Source organism: Armigeres subalbatus, unplaced genomic scaffold (assembly GCF_024139115.2).
Source record: "Armigeres subalbatus isolate Guangzhou_Male unplaced genomic scaffold, GZ_Asu_2 Contig937, whole genome shotgun sequence".
Taxonomy (NCBI): Eukaryota; Metazoa; Arthropoda; class Insecta; order Diptera; family Culicidae; genus Armigeres; species Armigeres subalbatus.
The window spans coordinates 723327-737388 of record NW_026943741.1 but is presented as its reverse complement, the minus strand read 5'-3'; the positions used below and the strand labels follow the sequence as shown (position 1 = coordinate 737388).

The 14062-nt window shown below is 40.6% G+C and overlaps 1 protein-coding gene across 1 annotated transcript in view; it reads left to right on the top strand.

The window, feature by feature from the left end:
- LOC134204848 (sodium-coupled monocarboxylate transporter 1-like) overlaps window positions 1-84 on the top strand; it is a 54503-nt gene extending 54419 nt beyond the window's left edge. The window contains exon 6 of the mRNA XM_062679650.1: window positions 21-84. Coding sequence (XP_062535634.1) covers window positions 21-84 — 64 coding nt within the window. The remainder of the gene's footprint in view (window positions 1-20) is intronic.
- Window positions 85-14062: the final 13978 nt, after the last annotated feature.

Below are 14062 nucleotides of genomic sequence, written 5' to 3'. Positions count from 1 at the left end.
TCCCTGGTCCCTTGTTGCAGCGCGACCGCCCACACTGCGTCCTACTTCTCCAAAATCTATCTGCACTCTTCGTCGAACCAATAGTTTCGTCGATTTTGTCACACATACCCAATATTGTTTTACACTGCGTCGCTGATGGCTGCTTCAACTGTACTTCAACAGAGGCCCCAAATGTACTCAAGAAAGCCCCATCGAGGTCCTTCCGCGACGCTGCTTTAAGATACTGCACATATGCAATGGAGACATCAGGTTGCTTCAGTCACTCTAGGTTGTACCGAGGCGGCCGTCGGTACCGAACATTGTTGATGACGAATAGTTATGCTTGCAGTTTAACCATTACTAGACAGTCGGAGTCGATGTTAGTGTCACGATATGTCTTGACGTCGATAATGTGTGAGAAGTGCCATCCATCAATAAGTTTGTTATTCTGTCTGCAGTGTTGACCTCCAAGCATACCGACATTGATTGGTGTGCTGAAAGAAGGTGCTACGAATCGCCACATTATTGAAGGCCGCGTGATTAATTAGCCGTAGTCCGCTTTCCTTCGTCAACCAGTGAGCGCTGAACTTTGCAATAGTCTTTCTGAGCTCCTCCCCCTGACCAACCTGAGCAGAGCATTTACATGACCTGTGATGATTTTGACGTATTGGCTTGGGCAGCTTTCAAATTCACGTTTGAGCTGTGCGTAGAATGCGTCCTTATAATATTCAGTGCTTCCGGAGTGGGCTATGAACGTTGATTATGCTATAGTTGATGACCCGGATTTTCATCCTCTCAATGATCGGTTACCACACGATCACGCGCCTTTGCATATGGCCCATCACGTTGAAAACTGTTTCCAGCTCGCGTGTGTTGCCGCTCTGGTAGATGGCGATTACCTCCAATCATTCGCACCATTGATCCCTTTCAACATACCTCTTGCAACGCTACGATGCCAAATCCGCGGTCTTACAGCACATCGACGTGTATGCTTGTGCTTCCGATGGAGATGAGATTCGCAGTTTCCCGAACCGAGCTAGTCCCTAGTCCCACCGAAATTCTTAGTTTTCGAATATGCGCCCTCAAAATAGTCTTATTGTATGAGCGCCCCCTTCAAAAATAGGCGACTAAGTACCCCATATTTTACGACGACAGGGCTGAACACGATATGTCAGACACCCCATAGGTAAACGAAGTTTCCCTAGTAGTAGAAAGACAGGCATGCTGATCCAGAAAAAGTCACCAAAAATAAATCTGATGTTTTTTGGGCCATCTCCTGATTCATAATTTATTTCTATGACATATGTGCTAGATACAGTTCGGTGACCGCTCATGCAACCTCAATTTCTCGAATTCCTCCCAAAACAACACAGTAGTAGGTCAAAAAATAAAAACATGATTTTTATTTTTGAATATGCCACATGCAAATTGACTCAAATCAGTGGATTCACTACTGTTTAAATTAGATTGAATTAAAAGAAAGCAGCAGCCACGCCGAGAGTTGAGTTTCTACCCTGCGTCGTGAATTAAATTGACGACAAAAAATGGCCGATTAAATTGAGGTTGCAAGCTGACAGTATCCAAGCCGCCAGCTTCACTTGACCTTCTCATTCTTTACGTTGTTGGCCGTCGTCGGTTGGATATGTTGCTAGATTAATTAATACGAGTTTAATTAGTGTAACGAAGGAAGTAAAGCCATGCTTCTATCCCACCCAGTTTTCAGTTGCCTCGCATCCTGTTCCGTGATGAGCAAATGACCATCCAACGCACAGTCAGTCAGTCAAACTATTCCTCAAACGATTCTATAGTATTAGCACTGATTTCCATAAGGATGCTTAGGTAGATGAGAACATGATGATGATGGATGCACTAAACATGCATGTTAGTTGAAACATTCGTATAAGAACGGTTCAGGCGCATTTTCACCATATCTACAGAAATGTGACATGAGGTAATAATGACATTGTGACATTCCTGCAACAGTTGGTCACCGAGATGAAAAAAAAAACAAACAAAGCATTTTGTATGGACTATGAGGATACTGCTTTCAGAACCTTGTTTCTATCCAACGTTCAATTACTTTCTACAGTGCAACCAACAAATATCAATGATTCACGGTCAAAAATCCTTAATTTAAAACAGTTCTCACGTCCCTAATCAACGCAGCGCCAGATTTCCCCGAATGAAGAAAAAAGGAAGAAAAATAGCACGAGCAGAAAATTAGTTTCCCGCATGTCTGGTGATTCTACCCGTAATCTACAAAGTTGCAGCGAAAAGGTGAGTGAATGTGATGGTGTTTGGAGACATAGAACAAGATACAGATCGAGCACACATCACGGCTGCTGACCGAAACGATGCGATGAGGATGGTGTCATGGTCACGGCATTTGTTGGATGTTATTTCTGCTTCGATGAAACACAACGGAGCAGCGAGCGTGTGTGATTCGGATGCTTATTCAACTAGCAACCGGACTCGGATGTTTGGCGCTTGTGATTAGAACCGTTTTATGAAATTTATGACATCCTGAGAGGTCTAATGTTGAAGTTTTCTGAATTCATATGAATAAGGAATGTTGGATTTTATGAAGTCACATGATGTGGACTAACTAAATAGAGTCTACCTTGACCAGAATTTTGAAGAATAATAATAAGTAGATAGGTTGTTTCTCATATTTCAAAAGCAATCAATAATCAACAAAAAACAAATTTTGAAAAAAAAACAGTAGTTATTGTAACATAGTTCGTTATAAATATTAAACTCAATGTCAAACAGAAAGTATATGGATATGTTTGATATTGATGTTGATAATATTTAAAACAAACCATGTAGACAAATAATGTTAAAAAGTAAAGATATATTTGTCAATGCAAGATACGATATCAAACGATTTTTTCTTGTTTGCTATTTTAAATAAAGTCATATATTAAACTTACATCTGGTAGTTTTTATTCAATGATTCTCGAACAATTTGGCTCAAACCGTTTCTTTGTAATATAAATTATTAGAATAGTTGCTTTAAACTTTTTTTAGATATATTTACCGTTCATAAAATTGTCTCTGGTAGCATATAATTTTGACTAACGGAATCAATAAAAGCGTTGTGGTTTGAAAACATTTGACAAACATTCCATTTTTCATGGACAATTCGTTTAAATTTATTTTAATTTTATTTCCACGAGAATTTCTTCTGATTCTCCATTGACCTCAAATTCTGTCGAATTAACAGTTCGTCTGAATTCTAACGGGAGATTCTAAAGAACTCCATTTTCCTAATACATTTATTTTCCACGGAAAAATGCTTTCTATTCCGATTTCTTCTCAAAATTCGTATTCAAAATTCCAAGTGGAAACTAGTAAAATACATACTTCTCATGACATGCTTACAGTTCCATGTTTCGAGTTTTCAATCGTTAGTATGATTGTAGTTTTGTACCTTGTTTTGCTCGAGATCGTACTTTCGTACCTATCCTTGTATTTCAATCTATATTAAGTCCTTCTTAAACGTGTGTTACATCATACTCTGGCATATGATGATCATACAAGTTCACATGACAAAAGATGATAACACGAGGCTGACAAACATTTTGTTAGCCTCGTGCTATCATCATACCCTCTGAGTGTTACCGCAAATTGAATGCTTTTGCTTTTTCATTCAACCGTTTTTATCCAATTATAGCAGACTATAAACAAACAATGAGTCAAGTCTTCGCTATTTTAGAACATGCATCACTTATTTTTTCTCAAATGCATTGAAAATGTATATTCAAAAACAGCCAACAGTCATTAGCATGTGATTGAATCGTACTCGACCAAAAACAATAATGGGTGACACCGGCCAGCCGTGACAGCCAAAGTGAACAAAGGATCCCGCGAAAAACCATTTATCTTGAGTCATTTTAATCCGGTACCCATAGGGTACGGATCTATTCCGGTAGCAGTGGGCGATTCTGACATCATTCAGCAAAATACATACAGGTAAATGACACCGTTCGAAATTTACCATATGGTTGTATCCGCTACACTCAACTTTGATGCGAAATATGTTTGATTTTGTGTTGTGGTCCAACGTAATATGGATGTCATCAAAAGTAGAAAGCATATTGGAAGAATATTATTACCCGATAAATACTTCAATGACGAATTTCATCGAAAACTCATGATAGCCAATAATAAAATTGAGGAAAATATACGTAAGATTATCTTTTTGAAATTGTAACAGAAACAGGATACAAACCCTTGTGATTCGAGCGGATCAGCGCGCCCACACATTTTTCACACGCTAAGAATCACTTTATCAACGTTGTAACTGCTTCACCTGTAAAATGAAAATAATGCTCCTTAAAAATGGGAACTCGGAAGTTTTTAGGCTGATATACTTTAGCAGGCGACTGTCATAGAAATAGTATGAGGTTGTCATCATTATAGTGATTATACAATTGATCCCGTGGTGAAGTTCAAATTCACCACATGCTTTTCTTCTCCCATTTTTAAAAGCCAAACTCTAGCGTAATAACGTTTGTACAGATCTGAAGTTTAAGTCGATTGTACACTTGTACTGTACAAGTTGTACAGCATAAGTGAATAAATGATCTGCCATTGTTTCACGCCATATGCGCTTTATGGTTTTCTCAGCTCGTGTTCTTAAAACATTTCAGAAAAAGCACGTGGTTTCCATGATGACCGATTTGTGGCTTTGTTGTATAATCACCATAAAGGAAGATTTTCGCTGTTGTAGCTTTTTGATACATTTTTAATGGCTGGGATAGCCTGGGAGTACCCAATACATCCAGATTTTTTTTTACATGGTTTGGTTTTAGTCCTTTAAGACCTACAGCGTCAATGAAGCAATGAATAGACTCCACGAAAAAAATTACAAAAAATCAAAGAAAATTCAGGTGGCATTTAAAAAGCTGTCAAAGTTCGAATTAGCCGAGAAATTTATGAATTCCAACCGCGTAAAAAAACCTGGATGTATGTCGTTAAAAAGCTATACGATTTGATACTTCTGTACCCAACATGTATCGGACTAAACTTCAAAACGATGACAACTGCAATGTGTTGCACAATCCAATGCACTTTTATTGCATATAACGTCAACTGACAATCGCCAGACGTCTAAAATGCGTTGCTGATGTCGAACGGCATTCGCTTACTGAAAATGAAAATTTTGATGAGATAATTATTTTGAGCTTTTAGTGTAATGTCTTTACTTGTCAGAAGCCGAGTTTGTACATATCCATTAAATTCCACCACTTGATTGTACCTTTTACAGACACGTATTTCGACCTCAACAGTAAGGCCGTCCTAAGTGTCTCATACCGATGCTGCCTATCTGCAAGACAAAGAGAACTTCTACAGCCAACCCAATGCCGTCGTAGATGAAATTCCGAAGGGTGATTTCAAGATCTATATGGGCGACTTCAATGCGAAGTTCGGATCCGACAATAAAACCATGAGTGCATCATGGGACGCCATGAATTAGGAGATATGAAAAGGAAGATGGCAACATAGAAGACCAATGGACCGTCATCAAGAACGCCATCATCGATACCAGCGAGAATAATCTAGGCGAAATGCGCACTCGACAAAAATAATGGATCACCGATGAGACCTGGAATAAGATAGAAGCTTAGCTTAGCTTTCTATACTACCAATCGTAGTTGCTAGTCGTGATTGGCCGAGAAACAACAAATAATGCACTGGTGAGCTGTGAGCGGTGAGTTTTCTCGGGACTAGAAAGCTATTCACACTGTACATGCTTCAGAGTTTCTTTAAATCAAGACCAATAACGATACCGGTCACGTCCTCAAAGTCATTTAAAGCTTAGTCCATTTAGAATCCGGAATCATTTATTGTATTGCAGCGGCACGGAAAGTGACCGCTGCAAGAATTATTTACAGCGTTTTGTCCAGAGTGAATGTAATTAAGAGTGGCGACACTGTCAGAATTGGAACAAAATTCATTTGTCATTCGCATACAAAATCGTCTTCCAAACGAGCAGGAGACCTGTCAAATGCGGCACATGTCGTCACTCTTAATTACATACACTCTGGTTTTGTCTACCTAGGCGCTCACTTGCTGTGGTATAAATTTCACGATGTTTTGTGCAGCGAGTCAAAAATAATTCCAGATGGAAGCCGAAAGGAGAAAAGAAAATCTGCACACCCACGTTGATAATCCTGCTCATCGACGATGGAACCTACGTCAAAATGGATTTCGGACAGCTTTCTAGCCAAAAATTCTACAAGGTGACGGCACGAGGAGTAGGTCCTGCGAAGTTTAAGTTCGCTTTTTGGACAAACTTGCAAAAAAACAGATGATTTTGGCAAGGGATATGCAGCTGTGGAGCAAAGACCTAAGTGTTTGTGACGAATAAGACGATGGACTCGAAGCTGTACAAGGAGGAATGTCTCAAAAACCGCGGTCTACCTTCCATAAAGGTCCCGTGAAGTTTTGGCCAGATTTGGCGAGTTGCCACTACAGCCGGGAAGTCATCCAGTGGTACCGCGATAATAACGAAGATTTCATCGATAAAAAAATAAATCCACGCAACTGCCCACAGCTCCGGCCCAGTTATGAAGTGGAAGCTTAAGAAAATTGGAAAAAACAGCTCGAGACGCGACTCAGATGACCAAAATGTGGAACAAATGTGCCAAGGAAGTTGACTCCGGAGGTGTGCAACTTTGATGAGAGGAATAAAGAAGAAGGTGCGAATTTTCAGTAGAAACGAGAAGAAATGATTTGTATCAATATATTTTCCTTAAACTGCAGTGAATTACCCTTGTTTTGATGTATTAACCTTTTTGTACGTCAATCCGTTACGAGATACAGATGATTTTATTATTCCGGATTCTAAATGGACATAGCTTTAGGATAAAGGGAGGAAAATTAGTTCGACACTCATTGCTACAAGAGCCCGAGGAATCCTCTGCATCTCCATGAACACTGGATTGAAACACGCACTTACTTGTTCGATGGCTATACTCTTCCTTGTTGGATGGCTACTGCAAACTATGCAAGATCGCGCTTGTTTCGACCGGAGAAGAGCGCAATACATGCGCATAAGCCACCAAATAGATATTCAATTATTTGCGCAGCGACCAAAACACGCACTGCACTTACTTATTCGATGGCTACTCAAATGCCAAAGCCGCGATAGAGCGAACAAAACCCATGTGGCTCGACGGAGTGAATGAGAAGAAACTGAAGAAAGCTCTGGAGGACGAAGGTTTGATGCCTTCCAACAACTGCAACTGGTGCACATGGAACACGGTACAACCACAATGAAGGTACTCAAGCTCTTTCTGTACACACTTACTGACTCTTCTCTGGAGATTCACAGAAGGGCACTAAATATACCTTACTAGTGAAATTTGGAAATTTAAGGGTTTTTAGGTCAAATAAGCATGCGGTTAGGTCAAATAAGCACTTTATGTGAATTTTTCATGCATTCTGTTAAAATTAACACGTACGTCCGCAACCCCCACTTTACGGAAAAACGCAAAATTCAAAACCACGCAGCTCAGCCAATTTCTAATGGATTTTCAAGCAATTTTCTGGAATCGATCACAAAATTCCTATAGTTTGAGGAACCGAGGTCAATTTTTGTGGAATGACCATGGTTTCGGATATATTCCGGGGAGTACTGGGATGTCCTCCCTCCCGAAAAAATGGCCACTTGCAGGAGGAATTCCTGGAGAAACGACCTAAAATCGCCAATTTACTCCAGTGTACTTGGTTTGCAAAATCATGGAGTTTGACATGTCGCAAGAAGGGTTGCAAGATTGAACGAAAATTGGCCACTTCCCCAAGGGAACCAGGCCCTGGAAAATCTCGGAGAGTGCTCGGTTCGATCTGAAATAGCCGAAATTTACTCCAGTGTACTTGTTTTGCAAAATCATGAAGTTTGACATGTCGCAAGATGGGTTCCTAGATTGAACGAAAATTGGCCACTTCCCCAAGGGAACCAGGCCCTGGAAGTATCCGGAGGGTGGCCAATTCGATCGAAAATCGCCGAAACTTACTCCAGTGTACTTGTTTTGCAAAATCATGAAGTTTGACATGTCGCAAGATGGGTTCCAAGATTGAACGAAAATTGGCCACTTCCCCAAGGGAACCAGGCCCTGGAAGTATCCGGAGGGTGGCCAATTCGATCAAAAATCGCCGAAATGTACTCCAGTGTACTTGTTTTGCAAAATCATGAAGTTTGACATGTCGCAAGATGGGTTCCAAGATTGAACGAAAATTGGCCACTTCCCCAAGGGAACCAGGCCCTGGAAGTATCCGGAGGGTGGCCAATTCGATCGAAAATCGCCGAAATGTACTCCAGTGTACTTGTTTTGCAAAATCATGAAGTTTGACATGTCGCAAGATGGGTTCCAAGATTGAACGAAAATTGGCCACTTCTCCAAGGGAACCAGGCCCTGGAAAATCTCGGAGAGTGCTCGGTTCGATCTGAAATAGCCGAAATTTACTCCAGTGTACATGGTTTGCAAAATCATGAAATTTGACATGTCGAAAGATGGGTTCCAAGATTGAACGAAAATTGGCCACATCCCACGGGGAACAAGGCCCTGGAAGTACCCGGAGGGTGGCCAATTCGATCGAAAATCGTCGAAACGTACTCCAGTGTACTTGTTTTGCAAAATCATGAAGTTTGACATGTCGCAAGATGGGTTCCAAGATTGAACGAAAATTGGCCACTTCCCCAAGGGAACCAGGCCCTGGAAGTATCCGGAGGGTGGCCAATTCGATCGAAAATCACCGAAATGTACTCCAGTGTACTTGTTTTGCAAAATCATGAAGTTTGACATGTCGCAAGATGGATTTCGAAGCCGATCTGCAAGTGACCATTTTTTCCGGGAGGGAGGTAACCCCAGTACTCCCCGGAATATATCCGAAACCATGGTTATTGCACGGTTCCTTAAACTATAGGAATTTTGTGATCGATTCCATAAGATTGCTTGAAAATCCGTTAAAAATTGGCTGAGCTGCGTGGTTTTAAATTTTGAGTTTTGCTGTAAAATGGGGGTTGGGGATGTACGTGTTAACAATATTTACAGATAATTGTTGATGTTATTGTCTCAAAATGTTGAACGTATATTGATAAATGTTTCCCGAACAAAACTAATGAAGTATATCGTTTCGCAATTGGTTTATTTTGTTATTTATATAAAACATTTCCGAAACGAATTAATTCATTAATTTTTGTTCGGCAAACATTTATTTAATTATTTATTCAGACTAAGGCCGAAGTGGCCTGTGCGGTATGTAAGAGTCTTTTCCATTCGGTTCGGTGCATGGCTACACGTCGCCAAGCACGCAAGTCATCTTCCACCTGATCGATCCACCTTGCCGCACCTTGCGCACTTCGCCTTATTGTGCCCGTCGGATCCTTGTCGAGAACCATTTTCACCGGGGTCCGACATTCTGGCTACGTGACCGGCCCACCGCAGCCGTCCGATTTTCGCGGTGTGAACAATGGATGGTTCTCCCAGCAGCTCATGCAATGGTTCATTCGCCTCCTCCACGTACCGATTGCCATCTGCACCCCCCAATTACAGATGGTACGCAGCTTTTTCTTTCGAAAACTCCAAGCGCGCGTTGGTCCGCCACGAGCATCGTCCAGGTCTTGTGTTCCAAGCAGCACAACTTGTTTCACTACTAAACATTTCACTGTATTGCAACTATTCGGAAAGAAACAATCTTTGCGTATGTGCTATCAAATATAACTCTCTTGCAATCTAAACAGCACAAGAGGTGGAGCCTACGGAAACATCCTTTGATTGCAGTAAAATTGCAATAATGTTGCAAAATACTACAGCGGAAAAAAAATAAAATTAAAATATAAAACTGGATTCGATTTATGGATCTTGCGATTGATAGTCCTTCACTCTACCACAGCACCATTCAACACTTCGAAGGGACTGCATGTTGACTCACCATAAAAACCATACGATTATGAAGTTTTGTACTCGGGTTTCCTGTTACTTGATTGCATCATCACATGAAAAAATGGGAGTTGTCAAAACGTCGAACGATGCTAAATTAAATATGAAGACACACTCAACTTATCTGCAACTTAATTTGCACAATCAATTAAGTTTTGAAAGACGCATTGAAGTTACATGGTGAAAAATATACAACTTAATGATTCTATTTCGTATTTGCAACATGAAGTGCAGTATTCTTTGGTTATTTGTTTCCAAATGTCAAGCACATACTGCATTGCAATTTTAATGAAACATTGACCACAATTCGAACGTTTTTGACATCTTGATGCAAATTGTTCGTGCTTTGATGTTTTTCCTTATGCCTTAATGCTTTCAATGAAACTGAATAGAAACAAGTTGCTTTTCGGAAGATGTTGCGTGTGCTACTTGGGCATTCTTCACTAACCTCCTGTGTCTTCAAGGTTGTGGAAAGATTAGTGAATCTGTGGCTGCGGGTTTAATTAGAAGCCGATGATAGGTTCGGCTATCGCCAACACGCGTTCTGTCCGGGATACGACACGGGCACTTATTTTGCATACCTGAGAGATGTACTGCAGAACGTCTACAACAACGGCAAGCACGTGGATCTATTTTCCATGGATATCTCCAAGGCCTTCAACAGAACTTGAACCCCCTTCTTTATCCAACAGTTGAAAGAGTGGGCTTTTTCCGGCAACCTCCGTGGTTTTGTCCGTAATTTCCTCATAGGGTGCTGTTTCCAAGTTATGATTGGTAACCAATGTTCAAGGACCTTTTCAAAGGAAACCGGAGTTCCACAGGGCTCCGTTCTATTTGTCACTTTATTCCTCGTGGTAATGAGCGGGGTGTTTCGTTTCCTCCCCGCCAACTGGATCTTTGTATATGCAAACGATATTCTGCTGGTTGGTGAAACTTGCAACCAAATAGACCATGTTCTGGTGGATGGGCGCCATTTCTCGGAGCATGGAGCGGTGAGCACAACAGCACGAGAAGTGGTAGGCACTGCACAGAGGCGAACCAGGACGGGTTGGTTCGATGTGGAGTGTCAGAGAGTGACAGACGAGAAGAACGTTGCCAGAAGCCGGATGTTGGTGTCGGGTACCCGATCGAATAGAGATTGGTACAAGGAAGCAAGAGCAGCCGAAAAACGAACCCACCGCAGGAAGAAAAAAGAGTACAAAGAACAAGTTATTAGTGAGGCGCAGGAAAAAATGGAGCAGAACGATATGCGGAAGTTTTATGAGTCTGTCAATGGCGTGCGGAGAAAGACAGAGGTTTTGTTAAGTAACCTCCATTTAATTCCACCAATTATTTCGATATCTTTGCAGATACGTATTTCGACTATAACTGTGTCTTCTTCTTCTTCTTATTGGCATTACATCCCCACACTGGGACAAAGCCGCCTCGCAGCTTAGTGTTCATTAAGCACTTCCACAGTTATTAACTGCGAGGTTTCTAAGCCAGGTTACCATTTTGCATTCGTATATCATGAGGCTAGCACGATGATACTTTTATGCCCAGGGAAGTCGAGGCAATTTCAATCCGAAAATTGCCTAGACCGGCACTGGAATCGAACCCAGCCACCCTCAGCATGGTCTTGCTTTGTAGCTGCGCGTCTTACCGCACGGCTAAGGAGGGCCCCAACTATACAACTGTGTGGTCATCTTTAGTGTTTCGTTGAGTCAAGTACGAGACACTAAAGACGACCCTACAGTTGTGGTTGAAATACGTATCTGCAAAGATATCGAAATAATTGGTGGAATTAAATGGAGGTTACTTACTCGTCTTAGACGGTTGAGCCAAAACTTATTCCTTCTTATTATTTGTCTACATATATAGCATACACCCGATTCTTTTTTAACACGGAGGATGCGTTCGCATAAAAAAAAATTTCAGTTCGAAATTCTAAAATCCGTGTAAAAAAAGTTTTATGATTTCTCGCCAAATCGTGCAAAATTGAGCTACTTTGCAAAAATCAGAATCGGGTGTACATTTGCTCACTAGAAGAATTCTGTGCACCTTTCTAAAATGCACAAAGATATGTACTTCATATGGAATCTCACAGACCCATAGTCTTATATACAATCACCTCGACGAACTGAGCTATTGTCTGTGTGTCCTTGTCATATGAGAACAGCAGTTATGGTCAGAATGAGCTGACAGCAATCATAAGTATAGAACTTTCAGCAGTTCATTCAATCCGTTCTGGATTTTTTTTTGCAGATTCCATGCGAATATCTAGAAATAGTACGAGCTCGGTGGTCTAGTGGCTACCGCTTCTGCCTTATAAGCAGGAGGTTGTGGGTTCAATTCCAGGCTCGTCCCTTTCCTACTTTGCATTTCTATCTTAGTTCTTTCTGTGTTTCACGTTATACCAAAACAATTTCTACTGTTATAACCTTCCACACAATCCCAAAACCTCCCGTGGCACCTATGAGAGGTCGTAGAGTTCTCTGCATCTTTCTTAAGTTGGTGCCCAACAAACCATCCTTCCCCTTCCTCAGCATTCGCCAGGACGTGGCCAGGATAGATCTCGACTATTGGAGAGTACATTACTTCCATCTAAGAGTTAGTGATTGGTCCCAAATCAATATCTGTGGTAACGGATAAAAGTGATGCTACTCTCATACAATAGTCTTGGCTTGTACCACCTACGAATTTGTGCGAACTGCTAGATGCTAATGCTAATGCTAATTCCATGCGAATATCTAGAAATGCCCACAAATCTTCAATGTTCCTTGCATATTATGCAAATAGTCAAAGAAGAGCTTAGCTTGATTAACTGTACACATCGTAGTTGCTAATCGTGATTGGGCGAGAAACAGCGAATATGCAGTATGCACAGCTCACCAATTAAATAATATTCTTGGGATACAACAAAGTTATTCTTATTGTATACTTGCTGCGTAGTTTCCAATTCATGACCAATAACGATGCTGGTCACGTCCTTACAGTCAATTTAGGATTAGGAGAGGAAAATTTATTTAACACTCATTGTTATAAAAGACCGAGGAATGCTCTGCATCTCCGTGAGCGCTACGGGAAAGGAATCGTTGGTTAGTAGAGAAGGCAATTCATGTTAAGCCCTTGCTAACCGACTAAATATTTATTGTCAACGAAGTTATTTTGAAAACAAGAAGACGAAAACTGTGTTTCAAATCAATCCAACGCAAGATCAATGTGCTTCGTTTAATAAGCTTCTACAATACGATCGATTCCGCACTAAATATTTTTGTGCTCTTCGATGCAGACATTAGTTTCATCACTTCGCGTTCTCCCACACTAGCTGACGTGATCAGCATCTACAAGATCGATTGTATTACGCATTGCAAGAAAAATTTGGAGCCCTGGAAAATCCGAAGAGCCTACAATGCATATTTTCCAGGCTAGTGAACTAATGCTAGATTTGCGATGTTTTGTTTATATTCATAATTATGGCAAACTAGAAAATATGCTCTACTGAATAGAAAACACATAATTCAATGAGTTGTTGAAAAGCTTGGAAATTTTGTGTGTCTCAGGGGTCACCAGAAGCACTGCGATTTGTGGCGGAATTTGACTACGGGCTCTGGTAACCTCTAGCAAGGTGTTTCTGTATGAATTTGAAAACTGGTTCAACTAAAGCGATATCGTTTCGCTCGGAACGCACTAATCCAAATCTTAGTAATGATGAGTCTCTTATCAGAACCGACAAGAAGACCTTTGGGCGAAATGGAAGGTCAGCTCAGGTCCAATTAGCCGTCGATCAAACCAATTATCACGAACAGTGTAAGCACCTTGGAACGTGTAATATGAACATTCTTTCAGATTTGATATGAAGTGGAGATTATGTAAAATATTTTATTGATTAGCTTCCCAAACCACAAGTAACTGAACCACTGGAAATACAATTTCTGTGAAGAAAACATCAATAAAGAACTAAACTGCGGTAAAATTGATATTGATAAATTAATTAATTTAATTTAATAAAATGGAGAGTGCTAAACTTGTCTTAGACGGTTGAATACATTCCACTAAAAAGAGCTTAAATTTTTTTTTTTGTTAACGATTTTGTTCAGCGACGCAGCCAAAATTTTTGATAATATAAAGAATGGTTTAAGTTTAAGTTTTTT